Source organism: Typopeltis vanoorti, chromosome 17, assembly GCF_054136105.1.
Source record: "Typopeltis vanoorti isolate ZY-2024b chromosome 17, IOZ_Tvanoo_1.0, whole genome shotgun sequence".
Taxonomy (NCBI): domain Eukaryota; kingdom Metazoa; phylum Arthropoda; class Arachnida; order Uropygi; family Thelyphonidae; genus Typopeltis; species Typopeltis vanoorti.
This window is the reverse complement of record NC_143565.1, coordinates 114,206,416-114,225,411: the sequence shown is the minus strand read 5'-3', so window position 1 is coordinate 114,225,411 and position 18,996 is coordinate 114,206,416. Positions and strand designations below refer to the sequence as shown.

Below are 18,996 nucleotides of genomic sequence, written 5' to 3'. Positions count from 1 at the left end.
GGGATAATGTACATCCTTCTCTCACACCAGATTTAACATTCAACCATCTTCCTGTACTTCCTTCAATTCTAACAGCTAACTTACAACTCAAATAAAGATTAAGTATTGCTTGATATATAATGCTCCATTGGCACAATATAACTGTAGCGTATTGAATAGCTTACCTCTTGGCACCTTGTCATATGCCTTTTCAAGAGCGACAAAACTTAAATACAGATCTTTGTTATATTCCCATGATATCTCAACTATCTGTCGTAAAGTGAAGGTCTGATCCTGACAGCCTCTATTTGGCCTGAATCCAGCTTGTTCTTCACTAAGCTTTTCTTCCACAATTCTTCTCAACTGTTTCTCAAGCATACATGCATAGATCTTGCCAGGAACACTCAGTAGAAATACCTCTGTAATTCTCACATTCAGTTTTATTTCCCTCTTTATATATGGGTACAATGAGACCTCTACTCCAATCATCGGGAATTCTTCCCTCTGTCCAGGCCTTCTGAACTATGCAGTGCAGCCACTGTAAGATTTTTATACCACGATACTTCAGCATTTCTGGTCGAATATCATCTACTCCTGCTGCCTTTCCACATTTCAAGCCTTTGATGACTTTTTCTACTTCAAGTATGAATATGTATTCCTAATTGTATGCCTATTGAGTGTTTTTTACCACTGAGCTATCACTGCTTGTTTCATTTAGCAATTGTTTGAAGTTATTACTCCATACTTCAAGGATATCTTTTTCTCCCGTTTTCATTTCACCTTTATCATCTCTAACTCCTTTTACAGCATTTCTTTCCTCTATTTCTAAGCTTCTTCATCAACCTCCAGAATATTTTGCCACTTTCTTTGTATTTATTCGACTACTATGCCCAGATCTGGTCACCTAGGTTTCTTCTTGATGGGGAGGAGGTGGAGAGGATCCAGAGGCGTGTGACCAAGATGATATCACGTCTATGGAATGAACCTTATGAGAACAGATTGAAGATTTGTGGGTTGCAGAAATTAGTTGATAGGTGGAAAAGGAGAGATATGATTGAGACATTCAAATTACTAAAGGGGTTTCTATAGGATTCAGGGGATATTTTTGAGATCAGGACTGGTGGTGGGAGCACTAGGGGACACCTGTGGAAGCTGGGCAAGAGTGTGGTTAGCAAGGGTATTAGAGCTGGGTTCTTTACTTTTAGAGTGGTAAATGAGTGGAATAAGCAGAATGAGTCTGTTGTGGGTGCTATGAAGGTGAGTGAGTTCAAGGCAAGGTACAATAGATACTGTGATAATATCGCATAGTTGTGTGGACATGATGTTTAGGGCCTCCCTTGATGAGTCTAAGGACTCCCTGGAGGCGCCCATAATAATGATAATAATTATTATTTTCTGTTTTTGCCAAAGTCCTCCCATGACTTGTGTTTAGCTAGTTTTACACAGTGTTTAGCTTTCTTACATTTGTCTCTGTATTCTCTAAGAGCACAAGCTGACTTATTTGCCAGAAACTTTTGATATGCTTTCTTCTTTTCTTTCACTGCCTCTTTAACTTCCTGTGCCCACCATGGAGCTCTGATTTTTCTATCCTTGCAGACAACCTCACCACATGCCTCTCTGGCTGAATCAATCAGGGTTTTCTTCAAGGCTTGCCACTAAATCTCCAAGGTTTGGTTCCTGTTCTCAAACTGTTTAATTTTTTCTTCAATAATCTTTGTAGTTTATTATTTTAACGGTATAATAGAACACAGAAACTAAGTAAATAATTAATTTATTAACTTGATGCTGATATTTCGCTGGTATTATAACCAGCGTCTTCAGAGCACAAAAACACTGTTTGTCACAATACGCGAGACTAAAACAACATGGTGTACTTAAACAAAATTGTAGCAGCAACACAAAGACTAGAGTCCTGATTTTGCCGCTATCATATATTACTAGAGTCCTAGAAAAGTGCTAGTTTTTTCTTAATATGACTGTCTCCCAGATCTTCGGCAAGTTAATACAGCCATATTTGTTGAGATTTGGAGTGTGTTTTAGAGCTTCTGTCGCCTCTAAGAACAATCTCTCTGATTTATACGGGTTTCTAACTTGCCGAAGATCTAGGAGACAGTCATATTAAGAAAAAACTAGCACTTTTCTAGGACTCTAGTAATATATGATAGCTTTTTTTTTTTTTTTTCAGATAGAGGGTGCCAAAATCAGGACTCTAGTCTTTGTGTTGCTGCTACAATTTTGTTTAAGTACACCATGTTGTTTTAGTCTCGCGTATTCTGACAAACAGTGTTTTTGTGCTCTGAAGATGCTGGTTATAATACCAGCGAAATATCAGCATCAAGTTAATAAATTAATTATTTACTTAGTTTCTGTGTTCTATTATACCGTTAAAATAATAAACAACATGTTCGACGAACACATAAGTCTGTCCACACATTCAATAATCTTTGTATATTTTAGTCTACAGTTCACATCTGAGAGCTGCTCAATTTACACTCTGGTGTTCTGTTTGATAGTGATGATTTGTTTGATAGATTTGTCTGGTATCCTGTTGATAGTGATGTTTTCTCCAACCAGGGAGAAAACATCACTATCAACAATAACATAGCCAATGAGACTTTTCTTATTCCTTGCCTCTTCTCTCCATGTGAATTTGTGCACATTTTTATGTTGGAACATGGTGTTAGTAATAATTAGTCCATGTCCTGAGCAGAAATCCAACAGGTATTTGCCATTATTATTAGCTTTGCTCTTTTCTCCAAATTTTTCTGAAATATTTTTGTATGTCTGATAATCATTTCCTACTCTGCTATTTAGATCCCCAACAAGGACCAATTTTTCATTGTGTCAGTTGCTTTTTCTAAAGCCTCAAAAAATTCCTCCACTTCTACCTTAGTAGAACCTTCTGTGGGACCATAGGCACAAATAAGTCTCATTGTCCAGTTCCCCATTCTCATATTTGCCCACATTACTCTACTTGAGACTGACTGCCATTCAAGAAGATTAGCCTCGTATTTTGTGTTGAATACTATGTCTACTCCTTCTTTTCCTTGATTGTCATTGCCTGAATATAACATTTTGTATTTATTGCTCAGAAAGATCTCAGAGGTTTTTGTCTTTTTTTGTTTCAGTCACCCCTATTATGTCGATCTGGTACTTATCTAATTCCTCAGCTAGGTCCATTCAGGCTTTTTATGTCGATAGTACCGATCTTTAACTCTGGTGATGTTGAGTTGGGGTGTGTTTTCAGATTTGTTCCAGTAGTTGACTTTTCGCTGTTCGCCCTAGTTCCCTGGCAAAAATAACGGGGGCCTTGTTTAACCGGGGACACCCCAGCCGGCATGAAATTTTGTCAAGTTGTACCATCATTTTGTATTTTGGTTTAAGCCAGTAAGAATACAATTTCGTTGGCTAAATTCCAAATTGTGAACCCATCCTCGTTCGTTCAGTATCCAGGTAGATACCCAACAAGGTGCACCACGAGAAGGTGAGGATTGGACATTAGGTCAGAAGCCCTGGTCGGTTCTCTGCATTCCTTTAAAAGCTATGTGAAGGTCTGCTCTCAGTTATACAGCTTTGACCCTTAAGCACCCCCATACAAAACTGATTGTGTAAAATCACAAAGCATATTTCTGTTACTTCCTATCTGCAAAATGATGTAAACCTATAGTACATTAGTGCTGTGGGAGGGGAGGGCTAGAGATTTTTTATTGTATTTTTTGTATTTCTTTATTTAATTATTTTTATAATTCTGAAACCCTACTCTAGTGACCAAATATGGAACTTGTACAAGCCACTTCCTACCTCCAGTAATGAGGGGCAGCAGTCACACTCATCAGTGATGCAATTCATCTCCCATCTAAAGATGGATGTTTGATTGTCTTTAAGTGAGAGATATGTATCAAAAATAAATGTGTTTATTTTTGTGGCACAATTCAAACCCTCAGCCTGTTGGTTAGGGAATAGATACACTTACCACTCAACCAACCAGGCCAGCAAAAAATTGGTTTCACAGTATGCTCATAAATAAATTTTATTTCCTTTAAAACTTGGTTTGTGATGTGAGCGTTGTTGGAAGGTTTACAGTTGGTACCATAAAATTGCTATGTTGTAGGATATGCACAGTTGTCCAGAACATGATTTGTAGAATTTGATAGGGTTATGATTTCTTGCACTCTAAGCTCTGGTTCTGATCTGTGTTACAAGAATTCCATATTACACTGCCATCTTCAGACTTGATATTTGAGATAATACTCATGTAAATGCATTCTACAAGCACAAATGCATCAGAGTAACATGAATCATTACTCCACTCAAACCAGTTTTTATATGGCTAGGTTCTGTGTGCTTTGGTCATTGCCAGTTCATGTGAATTCATTGTTAGCAAAGTGAAAATGCTTATTGGATTGCATGCAGCTTCCAACACAGGTTTTCTAGAATCTGATATCAAAATGAGATCACCAGCTTTCTTAAGAGCGTTGTACTGTGGGCTTGCCATCAGCTGTGGATCTGAGGATGCTTAATGAAATAACTTCCATCATTCTCTTATTCTCCTTCCTATTTAAAAGTAAGGAGCTGCTGAGTATAACATCTATTCACATTCCATCTTCAAATGTGCTGAGGCACTGCCATCACTACCTTTTTCATGACATACATCTCTGGAACAGCATTTCTCTATAGTTTAATCTGTTCAGGAATGTCATTACGTTCCCCCTTTTTTTTTTTTAACCAATTGCTGTTTCTCAAGGGCTCACATTGGTGAGTATGGGCATAGCAATCCTAAGACTCTTGAGCTAGACCAGATATTACTTCCTACAATATACATATTTGCCATATTATATCTATAGACTTCTACATATTACTGCTTCCACTATTCTACTAAAAGAGGCAAACCTAGTTTTCCTAAAGTGGCAACCACCACTAGAATACCTGTTATCATGCTAGTTTTGACAGAGAAATAAATGTAATTTCAAGTCTTAAGTCTAAACTGGAAAGAAAACATGGTAAAGATCACAAATTGGAAAAGGTTGAGAAATTTGAAAAAAAAACAAATGTGATGAATGATGCCACATAGAACATTAGAAGCCTAGCATATAAAGAAGTGAAATTAGATAAAATTTAAAATGAGGAAAACATACAAATCACCATTCTTACAGAAAAAAAAACAAAACTGTCATGTCATATTTACACTATCTACCAGTAATTGTTTGGACACCCCTGTTATTTGAAAGTTTATTTTTCACTTGGTTAGAATATAATAAATTTAGTTTAATCCTTTATCCAAGTGTGAGCAAACAAAGTTTGCGTCTGAAGTATCTTCAGGACTGGGGTAAGGTGGTGCAACACCAGGGTGACTCCTTGCAAAGGTGGAGCAAGATACTATCACTCCTATCTCATTATCTCCCATAATGCAAACCCATCTCCTTGCGGATATGTCTAATGTTATGCATTAAGGGAAGGGCCACTACCCAGACTAGTTTCACAAAAGGTGGCACACCATTTGGAAACTCCTATAGGTAGAGATGACTTTGCTAATGCTTCTGGCTGGTATCTCCACTTGGGCCTGGCTCCCACTGAAGAGACCTCAATAAAGGTCGAAACTAGTCTGGGTAGTGGCCCTTCCCTTAATGCATAACATTAGACATATCTGCAAGGAGATGTGTTTTGCATTATGGGAGATACTGAGATAGGAATACTAGTAGCTTGCTCCACCTTTGCAAGGAGTCGTCCTGGTGTTGCACCACCTTACCCCAGTCCTGCAGATACTTTCAGGCGCAAACTTTGTTTGCTCACACTTGGATAAAGGATTAAACTAAATTTATTATATTCTAACCAAGTGAAAAATAAACTTTAAACATCTTTCTCTAAATCCAGAGTAATTTATTAAAAAGGTGGCACACCATTTGGCAACTCCTATAGGTAGAGATGACTTTGCTAACGCTTCTGGCTGGTATCTCCACTTGGGCCTGGCTCCCACTGAAGAGACCTCAATAAAGGTCGAAACTAGTCTGGGTAGTGGCCCTTCCCTTAATGCATAACATTAGACATATCTGCAAGGAGATGTGTTTTGCATTATGGGAGATACTGAGATAGGAATACTAGTAGCTTGCTCCACCTTTGCAAGGAGTCGTCCTGGTGTTGCACCACCTTACCCCAGTCCTGAAGATAGTTTCAGGTGCAAACTTTGTTTGTTCATACTTGGATAAAGGATTAATCTAAATTTATTATAACCCCTGTTATTTGAAGATATGGAACATTCCAATTTTATTAATAACATAAAAACTATTGTACAGATAGTAGGAAGCAGTATTTCATCGTTTTTATTATTTATTATAGAGTAACCAAGTGGAGAAAAAAAAAAACTTCCAACATCTTTCTCTAAATCCAGAATAATTTAATAATAAGGTGGTTCACCTTTTGGTAACTCGTATAGGTAAATATGACTTCTCCATTGCTTCTACCTTAGTATCACCACTTCTGGGTCTGGCTCCCACTGACAAGACCTCAATAAAGGTCGAAACCGGTCTGGGTAGTGGCCCTTCCCTTAATGCATAGCATTATACATGTCTCCAAGGAGATGTGTTTTGCATTATGGGAGATACTGAGACAAGGAATGATGAGAGCTTGGTCCACCTTTACTACTAGTTGCCCCAGTCCTGAAGATACTTCAGGCGCAAACTTTGTTTGCTTATACTTGGATAAAGGATTAAACTAAATTTATTAAATATCCAATTGTCTCGTGAATTTTCCAGAGCACTCCATTGAGGGATCATTATCCGTAAAATAACTTCCTAACTTTCTTGCCAAGTCCAATTCTTCTGCTAATTTCTTTAAACTGAATTCGTTAATGGATTCATCACAATTAGAATCTTCGGCAGAACTTTCCCTGCCATTTGGTTCGACGTCATCTATTAATTGTACCAGTTTCTCCTCATTTAAATCTATTTCCCCATCAATTAATTCACTCATTTTTTTTCAACCATATTGCAGAAGCCCTCTAAGTGGCCATACTATAAAAATAAAATTTTTACATAAAGTATTATATATTGTATGTAACTCACCAGAAAATAAAGTGCTCAGCTTGTGATTAACACACATGATTTTTAATTCGCTTTCCTGGCAGAAAATTAACACAATTTTCAACAATAAACACTTTATATGGTAAACAATTGACGCAATACAATACAATGCGCAATACAAATTTGCAGACACAAATTTAACGAAGATAAAATTTGATTTTTAAGTCCCATGGTGAAAAATATATGAAAAGATAAAGGGTTACTACAATTTGTAGATTGCATTATATCGAAACCACATTGTATAAGTACCACGTTATACAAGGGTTGCCTGTATGTGTGAAAGCTGGTGATTTGGATCAAAACAGATCATAGATCAAAACAGAAATAACCCATTATTTATGCTGCAGTGAAAGACTCATCAAGGGAGACCTACACTAACCCTTATACACACAATACCCATTGTACCTCTCCTTAAACTTGTTCACTGTCAAAGCACACAGCTAATTCTTTCTGGTGATCCATTCCACTTGCTTCACACTCTTCAATCAAAAAAATCTAGTCTGCACATCCTTACTAATTACTCTCATACACAACTTTCAGGGGGGGGGGGTGACTTCTAGTTCTGTTTGTCATATGTTGAAAAATTTCTTTTGCATCAGTTTTATAAAATCCTTTTAATATCTTCAAAGTTTTTATCATGTCCCCTGTTTTCGGCCCATCAACCAAACTCTATTCGACATATGAGAAATGTATCATCATAGGGAACATTCCAAAGAGCTGTCACCAACTTAGTCACTTGTCTCATCCTTTCTGCCACTACCTGATCCCCAAAAAACCAAAGTGTCCAATTCTGTGCACAGTAGTGATGAGTTCATTTAAAAATTGAGACGTAAGAGGAAGAATGTCTTTATTTGTAAAATTTTCAGCTAAGTTTCATAGCCATTGTCAATACAATTATAGAACATACACACACACACAAAAAAAATGAGTTGAAAGCATGTGATATTATGTACACTATTGGCTGCAGGAGAATAGCTCCATCTGCATTAATAGATATTCAGAATAAATTATAATAAAATAATTTAAGTAATAAATTATTTTTAAATGTAACCAAAAATTTAATTACAAATAAGGATCACATGAATGGTGAGTATTAGTCAATATAACTTCCCCCAAGTGAGTAAGCTGTAGGCACTCACTTTTGTTCAGGCTTGGATTGTGAATATGTGTCCACAGCTTTCTTTGTAGAGTCTTTACAGAAGATAATAATAAATTTAGTTGAATCCTTTATCCAAGTGTGAGCAAACAAAGTTTGCGCCTGAAAGTATCTTCAGGACTGGGTAAAGTGGTACAATAACAGGCAACTCGTTGCAAAGGTGGAGCAAGCTAACATCACTCCTATCTCAGTATCTCCCATAATGTAATGCAAAACACATCTCCTTGTGGATATGTATAATGTTATTCATTAAGGGAAGGGCCACTACCCAAACTAGTTTCGACCTTTATTGAGGTCTCCTCAGTGGGAGCCAGGCCTAAGTGGATATACCAGGCAGAAGCATTAGCAAGTCATCTCTACCGATAGTTGTTGCCAAACGGTGTGCCACATTTTTATTAAATTACTCTGGATTTGGAGAAAGATGTTGAAAGTTTATTTTTCACTTGGTTAGACTAATCTTTATTTAGTTTAATCTTTATCCAAGTGTGAGCAAACAAAGTTTGCTCCTGAAAGTATCTTCAGGACTGGGGTAAAATGGTACAACACTGGGAAACTCGTTGCAAAGGTGGTGCAAGCTAACATTACTCCTATCTCAGTATCTCCCATAATGCAAAACACATCTCCTTGCAGATATGTATAATGTTATGCATTAAGGGAAGGACCACTACCCAGACATCACATTAAAAACTTAAAAATTTTTGCATGTTATAGGCCTGATAAATAGAGTTCTTAATCCTAATATCATACAAAAAGAAACACACTTAAACATATTCAATACTTTAGCAGTACCTAAACTATTATATGGTAGAGAAATTTGGGCAATAAATAAACAAGGAATTAAAAAAAGGAAAATTCATGAGAAGAATTGCAAAATACACATTATTGGACCAAAAAAAAAAAAAAAAGAAGATATTTTAAATGAACTCAAAATAAAATCAATAGAAGAAAAACTAAATAAATATAAAGAAAATTAGAGAGAACTTATAAACCAAATTGCCAACACCCAATATCCTAAACAGTTAATAAAATTTAAGCCAATTAGGAAGAGAAAGCCTGGTAGACCTCAAAAGAAGCTGTTGGATTAAAAATGAGACCAGAACAGATCTTAACCCTCTCATGCATGAATTTTTATATTCATTTATAACAAATTATAATGATAATACAGTACCATTTAATCTTATAATATTATCATGAATTCATTAATTTTGCTAAATGTGTGCCCTGTATATGTTAAAAATGATGTCCTCAGATGAGGACATCATTTTTATGTGTCGTCATATGAGGACACATAATATGTCCTCATATGAGGCCCTTATACATGAGAGGGTTAAGGTCTGTATCCATTAGCATTATGATGAAGCCGACCAATTGTCCACATATAGCATAGCTATAGGTTTTGCAAGTTTTCATCTGTAGGGTTACTTAAAAACATCATTTGACATGTAAGCCCAAAACAATTTGAGTGCAAACTGCTGTTCTCCTGCATATACCACAAAATTTGCATTTTGTGTACTTGCATCTAGTTTCTTGCAATTGTGGGTGTTCCATGACTAGGTAGAATAAGATAGATTTTAAAAGTCCAGTAAACTATAGCTGCCTCTCATGATAAATATGGCAGGTAGCTATAGATTATTGGAACTAGTTAAAATTATTTTTCCCTTTTATCATATTTTACTGTATTTCTCTATATTATTGTTGTTATGATAACAATAATAATAAAAAGGTTAAAACAATTATTATTTTAACTTCTTTTTTTTTTTTTATTCTAGCAGAATGTCCTTATCACATTTTGGATCTTGTATGGTCAAAGCTTGATGGTTATCCATGGTGGCCAAGTATAGTATGTAATCATCCCACTGAAGGAATTTACCATAAGGCTGGTAAACAGGCTTCTCAGTTGCACGTTCAGTTTTTTGATGATCCTGTATCTAGAGCTTGGGTGAAATTGAAGTGAGTATAATTCATGAGAATTGCAAAATACACATTATTAGACCAAAAAAAAAAAAAAGATATTTTAAAATAACTCAGAATTTTTCAAAAGAAGAAAAACTAAACAAATATAAACAAAATTGGATAGTGTGCCCAAAGTGAATCAGAAAATTTGATGATTCAAAGTGCTTCTGCTATATGGTCTTAAATTCTCAGTTTAGTTTGCTATGAAAACACACACACACATGCAAATTAAGTTTCTTTAACTTCATGTTGGAGGCTTAATGGATTTTTTACAACACTCAAAAAGAATTAAAATAGAATTTAATACTTCCTATATTTCGTCCTAGTCACTAGGACATCAACGGGGATTACAAAACCAATTAATGTAACATGCACACACAAATCTTACAATACTAAGCCCAACCACGTGGGTGACACCAAAGTCCTATCTAGGTGGAGCGCCCTCTAAGGGCGGTAGTAGGTGGCCTGGAATGTAATGTGGGACCTCTGGTGATGAGTGCTTCCCAAATCTTTGGAAGCTTAATGCAACCGTATTTATTAAGATTTGGTTGGTTTCTGAGAGCTGCTGCTGCTGCTTTTAAGAAAAGTCTCTCTTTCTTGAATTTGCTGTGGTGGAGCATGGTGGTTTTCTTCCATGATACTCTGTGGGTAGTGTCCAAAACATGGTCAGCCAAGCCTGAATGGCCATAGTTGTGTTTACAGATGTAAGACTTGTGTTCCTCCAGGTGGATGGATGCTGATCTGCCTGTCTGTCCAAAGTACGCCAGCTTACAGGAACAGGGTACTTTGTAAACTCCAAAGCGAGAGAGAGGAGGGAGCTGATCTTTCGTAGAATGGATAAGGGTAGCAAGTTTCTTTAAATTTCATCACTTTTAATTATACCATTTTTATCATCACTATCAACAATGCTGTTTACACTTTTTTTAATTAAAAAATATAAAAAAAATTCCAAAAATAATTAATTTCATCAATTTTGTTTTCTGTTTTGATTCTTTTTCTACAGAGAAAAAAAGGGCTTATCTATTAACTGAAACTTTTGTTCTATTTTCAAAATTTTCACAAATTTTTTTAATAGCAAAATTCAATTAGTTAATTATATAATTCAGCATTATCAGTAATTTAATAATTTACAATAGACTACTGTTTCTCCTGTCCAGTTTTACCAAGGTTGGGTTCCATAATATCAAATCAAAAACAGATCTCACATTTTCAATTTCTTTTACTTATAATTTCACCCTCTATTTTCTTTAATGTATTATTTTCCTATTTTTTTAGTCATCATATACTTTTGTTCTAGCCTGCTAACAAAATAATTGAATGAAAAGGCTTTGAATAAGTCTCTTCCTTGTTTATATTTGGAATAAGATTCATAAAAATATTTGCATAGTTTGTCACTTTCATTTATGTAGTGTTAAAATATCATGGATTTATCAGGATGTGATATATGTAGTCAAAAATTTCCACCCTAGGCTAGTGATTGTAGCTAAATTTCGTAGTAAAGTTTTACTACCCTTAGTCTATAATAAGAATTGGATGTTGACTAGCAGCTATTCATGTTTTTACAGGATTATGTGAAAGTGTAGTAATGATGGTGTTATACCCTGATAAGTTAAGAATGTTAATATTCCACTTATCATGGTTTAACGAGCAAAGAAGTAAAAACCCAGTAGAATAATTAAGTAAACATGCTTGTTTCTAAGTAGGTATCATTGTAAACTTTAGAAAATATTGAATACATTGATTTAAGAAGAAAGAAATAATTAATTAGCTCAATAGAAAAATTTAATGTAAAATAAATATAGAGGGGAATTAGATGAATATGTATAAAGGAAATTTGCCAGAGGCAAAGTGTAAATTAAGAGAGTTATCGTTTTGTGTCAATGTTAAATTTGATGTAAGGATAATTTGTGGAAGAAACACTAGAATGTATTCTGTGTGAAAGATAGTCCAAGGTTCAAGGACATGCTGACGATTGCCCCCGGCTGTCGTGTGCTTGGCACATGGAGTGAACAAGCAGGGAGAGAACAGACGTTGTGAGGTCATGTGACATAGTAAATGAAGGTGCCAGGTGAACAGCGGAGTTTGCAGTATTTACAGATAGGGTGAATGTATAAAAGGGTTAGGAATCCCCCAAGGCTCTCTTGGTCTTTCGTCGTGTGGAAGTTCTCACGTTTCCTCGAGTAGTGAAGGTTTAACCTGGTGCTGGTTCGGGAATGGCCGAATGATACCTAAAGACTAGGACGATGTTACAGCAGGTAACCCTGTCCTAGATTCCCTGAAAGTAACGGCAGACCATGCTGTTGAAAGGTCAGCGGAAGCACGCATCCCAAAGTCTAAGCTGATAATCACTATAAAGTCTTGACCCAAGGTAGATTGAGGGAACCAAGGAAATGTCTTAATGAAGCAGAAGATAGGCTAAAGCAGATGCAGACGGATAGGAGTACCATCGAGTAGAGATAAGTAAAATTTGTTATTTATGTGAATGCAATCTGAATGTGTACTGATATGTGAAGATTTATCAGTGAAGGACTCAGATACAATTTAAGGTCAGGACTATAGCGTGTGTGTTTTATAGGAGGTCATGAGTGAATGGTTACTAACTGAATTTGAATCTATGTATGTTTGAAATTGTTAGTATAGAAATTAAATAATGGAATTTAGTAGTAATCTAGATGATATAGATTCATTTACTTTTGTGTGAATTATTTATAAAAAAAAATGTGTTCAGAGATCAAATCTGATGAAGTAAAGCTTATTAATTGATTTAATTAGAATTTGACTTATTTAGAATATTGAATATTCATGTATATTAAACTGTAAATTTAGAAACAAATAAACCTTGTTTGACTTTAACTAAATATATGAGTCTGTGTATAGAATTCGATACACCGCTTGTGAAACTCATTACGGATCTGAGCGGGAGTTTAATTGAATAATGTTGAGGACACGGCTGCAACCCTAGGTCACATCAATATATCTTCTAACTTACTTCTTGATTGGGTTATTATCTTTAATCTAATAATTCTAAGTGGTGCAGTCTAAAAATATAAATTTCTTGGGATTTTAAGAGAGGTAAGATTTGAGGACTCTGTCACAAATGAAATTTGGCTCTACCTCTGAGGCTATTTCTTTGTGTGATAGAGATGCCACGTGACCCATGTAGAAGACACCTCACTTATAGCGGCCTGATATAATGATTCAAGGAATAATAATGAAAGGGGACACAACAATGGTGACTAGTTCAGCAAACCACACCTGGATAAATATCTACAAGGCATAAGGCAGAAATAGATTTATGAGAAAGTGATTGGAGTGACAGAGAGAGGATTATCTTTTAACCAGATTGTCCTCACCCTTCTAGATAGTATAAGTATTTTAGGGAGGTTTTGGCACATCACTTCAAATGTCCTAATGTTGGGCAGATTTGGGATTTATATTATTTGCAGTTATACAGATGTGAAGTAATCTTGATGGAAAATAAATAACAAGATGTTCTATATAAACAAAAATGTAGACATGGTTATGATTTTAGTTACCAAGAGAAGAGCTGACATTCCCAGTATATTTAGGAAAGGAGATCTTTTTGAAATGGTGCTGGTAAGATAATGGAGATTTTGTCTGGTATGCTGGTGACTAGGTATGATTTGTTAGTCATTATTAGCAAAAAAATACTTCAACATTTCTTGATCAGTGGGATAGGATGCCTGTTTAAATAGAAAACATGATGTTTTCGATGCAAATAACTTAATTGTTTGACTGTTTGTGTCACAGAAAATTAAACTTCAGAAATTGAAGTGGTTATCAAAATTTGATGAGTGATAAAGACAGGCAACAAAGTATGCTGATGAAATTTTGAGCCACAGCAGATCTTAGAGAGGAGATTTTGGGTTGTTTGGCATTCTCTGAAATGGAATGGGAGGTTTGATAGATTCACAAGTATGCTAAAGGAATTGTGTAAAATATATGTAGCTCGGATAGTTTAGACAGACATAGTTGAGGCTGCCACTTAAGTTTCTGTGAAAAATGGTCGGTCTGGTTTAGGTGCCTGTAAGTGGTGGTGTGCGCATCATTTATGTCTACACTGGAGGTTGGTTGGTCAACCTATAGTACATTAGTACCATGTATGGGAAGTGGGTTGGGAAAGGAGAATTTGTTTACATTTGATTTGAATTGGTTCTGTTTGTTTCCAGGTGTACTGTGAAGGGATGTTGTGCAGCAGCCGCACATGTTCCAATGAGTAGTACTGAGCGGAGGAATTATTGATGTTATTTCGGATGAGCATTTCCCATGGAAATATTTGTAGAATATACTTACTACAGAGACCATACGTCTGTGTGAAAGTGGGTGGAGAGAGGCTAAGGGATGGATCGCTGATAAGTCTAATTGCTCTCCTCTGTATTGAGTCGAACATTTTGAGAGAGCTTTTGGGGCCCCATCCCATATGTGGGAGCAGTATTCAATAGTTGGGTGGATTTGTGATTTGTATAATGTTAATAGTTGTTCGTGGGTGAAATAACGCGTCTTGAGCGAAAGAGAAATCCTAGTTTTTTGAGGCTGAAGATGCAATGTTTGAGATAAGTTTGTGCCAGGAGAGGTTTGTTGTGAGGGTGATTCCAAGGAGTGAAATCTCAAACTGTCTGGAAATTTTGGTACTGTCAGAAAGGATACTGAAAAAATTCTTTTTTTATGGGAAATAGTGCAGAACTGGGTTTAATTGGCATTGAAATTTATGAGGTTATCCGAACCCCATTGTAGGATCTCTTCAAGATCGGTTGAGGGTGGTGGTGATTGATGTTCTGTAGGTTGAGGTGCGTTGTGTAGGGTAAGGCTTATCAAATGCAAGCGAGGAGTGTAGTGCTGTCATCTGTAAAACTATGTATTGGGTTGGAGGGCAATTGCAGTAGGTCATTGATATATAGCAGAAAGAGGGTTGGTGAGAGAATAGAATCTTGTAGGACCCCAGCATTAATTGGGTGGTGAGAGGATAGGGAGCCATCCAACATCACACACAGGGTGCATCCAGACAGAAAACTGGCAATCCAGCTACAGAAGTCCTGGGTCAGACCGAATGATGGTAGTTTGCCTAGTAGGCCTTTGTGCCAGACCCAGTCAAAGGCTTTGGAGATATCTAGTGCAACCACTTGAGATTTGCCAAACCTCTCCATTGCATTTGTCCAGAGATGGGTGACGTATGTGAGTAGATCTATTGATCGGCAGTGGTGGAATCCATACTAGCGGTCATTTATTTGGTGAGTGTCTTCAATATAATGAAGGAGTTGGGAATTGATGATTTTTTCCATTACCTTTGACAGGACTGAGGTGAGCGAGATAGGCTGGTAATTGAATGGCAGTGACTTGTCACCCTTCTTGGGAATAGGCTGAATATAGGCCAATTTCCAGTTTGTGGAATAAATTCCAGTGGAGTAGGAGAGCATATATAGGTGACATAGGATAGGGGTCAGTTCTGGAGCACAATTTTTCAGAACAATTGGGGGAATGCCATCATGGCCAGGAGAATTTTTTGTGTCTAATTTGGACAGTATTTTTCTGATCTCATCCTGGCAAAAGGATATAGGGGGCATTGTATGTTGGGTGTCTGGAATGGTTGGGGAACATTTACCGTCGTCAGTTATGCATGCATTTGAGAGTATGAGGCCAGAAGGTTGGCTTTTTCTGTGGCTGTTGATGCAGTACAGCCATCTGGGTGCGATAGGGTTGGACAGAAGTTACAGCCAATTGCTTTGGCAAGAGACCAAAAGGCTCGGATGCCATTTGGACAGGCTGCTAGTTTCCTGCTTTTTGCTCTTTCGAACTCTGTTTTGGAAGCGTTGATTGTTTTTTTGCATCTATTACGGGCTTTGGTGTAAGCTTTAAAGGGTTCTTGATTTCAGCTGTGGTATGTCTGGGGTTTTATCTCTACAGCCTTGGCACATCTTTTGGAGAACCAGGGTTTCATTAGGGAATGGCAGTTCAGAGTGCTGTGTGGAATGTATGTATTCATGCCAGTGAGGATTACTTTGGTAATCATTGCATATGTTCATATGCTCAGTGCATATGTTTGGGTTGGAAGGCAGGAAGCAATAGTCCAACCATGGAAATGTGGCATAGAAGTTGCGGAGGCTGTCCCACTTGGCACTGTTATAGTGCCAAATTACTCTTGTATGGGAGTGTCTGTGTAAACGTTGTTGCATGGGTGGGGATAGGTTGTGGTCAGAATTGCCCAGGGTGCTCACAACTTTCACTGTGTATTTGGAGTGATCATTGGTGAGGAAGAGATCTAGGGTGTTTGGGTTATCTGGTATTATGGTTGGCATCTTGACAAGTTGTGTAAGGTCGTTGGTGATGGCAAATGTTTCGGCATCTCTGCCTGCATGATCTGTACAACTGGAGGAGGAAAGCCAGCTAGTGTTGTGGACGTTAAAATCTCCTGTTAGGATGATTTCGCTGTTGGAAAAGTGGGATTGGAGAAAGTCGATTTTTAGGGAGTGGAAATTAAAGAGCTCAGGGTGGTTGGTTGTGTTGGAGGAGCGATAGAGACAGCAGATGAATTGGACTGAGTGGGGAAGGGATATTTTCAACCAAAGGAGGTCAAAGTTGAGTGATTCTAGGTTGAGTGCTCTCTGAAAAGGTATGTCAGAGCGGATGTATGCACAGACACCACCCTTGGGACGAAAGTTGTTGAGGAGTGTATAGTTTGGAGGGTTGAGATAAGTAATGCTGGGGGGGGGTGAGATTTGTGTTTCTGCCAGGAAGAGTAGGTGGTAGCAGACACTTTTCAGGTTGGAGTTTATGCCACGGATGTTGGTGAAGTGGATGTGTAGGGTTTTGTGAGTTGTGTGTTGGATTGCATGGGTCTTGCACATTTCCTGTGTGATGCCTGGCTGGTCTCCATGGTGGCTGCTAGTGGCATTGCTTGGTTTTTTCAACAGTTTATCTTGTCAGTAGTCGATGGTCCTACTGTTGTCACCATTTTGTCGTTTTTCTTCGAGTTGTTTTCGAAGCTGGCGTCTTTGTTCCCTTTGTGCAAATGATAGGTCTGATTGTGCACGTATGCGCGATTGTGTCTTTGAACTTGTTGTTAATCGCTGTTATTATTTTTGATGTGCTTGCTGGCATGTCGCAAGTCACTTTTACTAGGTGCAGAAAGTTCGTACCATCCTTCCTTTTATTTATAGGCCCGAAATGATGGCACCTGATGATATTCTTAGAATCGATGTTGCATTCTTCAGCTAGTTTGTTGATGTCCTCTTGTAATAATTTTCCGTCGGGAAATTCAAAACGATGGTGTTGAGTTTTTTATGTTTAGCCTCCCTCAAGTCGTTGACCATTGATGCGATTAGATCACGAAGTTCTTTCGCTGGCTGAGTGGAGCTTGCATTGCACTGGTTTTCAATTTGTTCTAGCTTAGCTTCGATCACGTATTTTGGAGATAAAAGTTTCATTTAAAGCATTGATGTGCTGTTCGAGGCTTTCGACACATTTACCTATGTTCAGAAGTTGTTTTACCAAAGGGAGCTAACAGAAGAATGGCTAGTTAAGTTCAATAAGAAGCTTTTGCACTCTTCATCTATTTTTGCACAGAAGCATGCAACCAGTGGCAACAGAACTTGCAGAATATGTCCTTTTTTCTGTCTGTGACACCAGTTTTGCAGCTGCAGCATGTAATAGGTATGTCGATGGCGGTTGACGGCACTGTGCTGACGAGACACGTGGATGCTCGTTCACCGTTGGCTTTTGATGCCACCATGTTTGCTGTGTATTGTGAGCGCTTACACGTAGCTGATTTAAAATTGGAAGGATAGGTGATTTAATACACTATAAGTACTTACAGGTTGTACTGAAGTATTCCACTACTCGGCACCCGCTGTTTGTTTTCCGTTTGATGGTTAATTTCGATGGAAAAACACTCAAAATAACGGTAAATTGGGGAGCACAAGTTTGAAGTAACTTATTCACCACCAACGCTGCCTGGCGGACTGTGTGAAGTGATTATTATTATCTCAGTACCCAATTGAGTCAGACTCATCATTAAAGGTCTCTTTGTCATGCAATTCATCATACCATTCCTTAAATATTCAAATTTTTTGCAGACACCACTTTCTCAGGAAATGCATTCCAATCATTCACAATTCTCCATGCAAAATACCTGCTTCTCACTCCATTGCTCACACCCTCCTTATACAGTTTTCAGGGATGACCTCTGTTCTCCAACCGTTTTATGAAACACTTTTTCAGTGGTACTCCTATAACATCTCCTTACCAACTTGTACATCTCTATCATATCACTTTTCTTTCTCCTATCAACTAGACTCTGCAAATTACATCTTCTCAAACTTTCTTTATACTCAACATTCCAGAGACCAGAAATTAGTTTAGTCAATCGCCTCTGGACCCTTTCCAGTATCTCTTCATCCTTTTGAAAACCAGACAACCAAATCTGTACGTGCTAGTCCAATCAAGGTCTTATACAGTGGAACCAGAATCTCATTACTTCTACACCATTGCTAGAATTTGTTATGTTGTCTTCATAATTTTTATCAATGTGCACTCTAAATTTTAGATCCCCATTCATCATACCCCCAGATCTCTGATTTCCTCCGCTTCCAACAATAAATCCCCACAAAGAGTAAATTCTACATCCCATCTTGTTTTCCAGATTTTACCTTACATTTTGCAACATTGAACTGGCATCCTCACTTCCGTGCCCATTCACTCAGTCTATTCAAGTCTTCTTATGAGACCACATCTGCTCCGCTCCCTCCAACTTTGCATCAGGGATGCTTAAGGGTCAAAGCTGTATAACTGAGAGGGGACCTCCACATAGCCTTTAAA

General features: G+C 37.4%; 1 protein-coding gene across 2 annotated transcripts in view; it reads left to right on the top strand.

Annotated features, from left to right (window-relative positions):
* The window catches only part of Msh6 (DNA mismatch repair protein Msh6), a 429,489-nt gene that overhangs the window by 34,217 nt on the left and 376,276 nt on the right, over window positions 1–18,996 (top strand). Inside the window, exon 2 of one of the 2 annotated variants that reach the window (XM_090406801.1) lies at window positions 9,984–10,161. In XM_090406801.1, coding sequence (XP_090262927.1) covers window positions 9,984–10,161 — 178 coding nt within the window. Of the gene's footprint in view, window positions 1–9,980; window positions 10,162–18,996 lie in introns of both variants that reach the window. The other variant, XM_090406800.1, reaches the window with a different exon arrangement.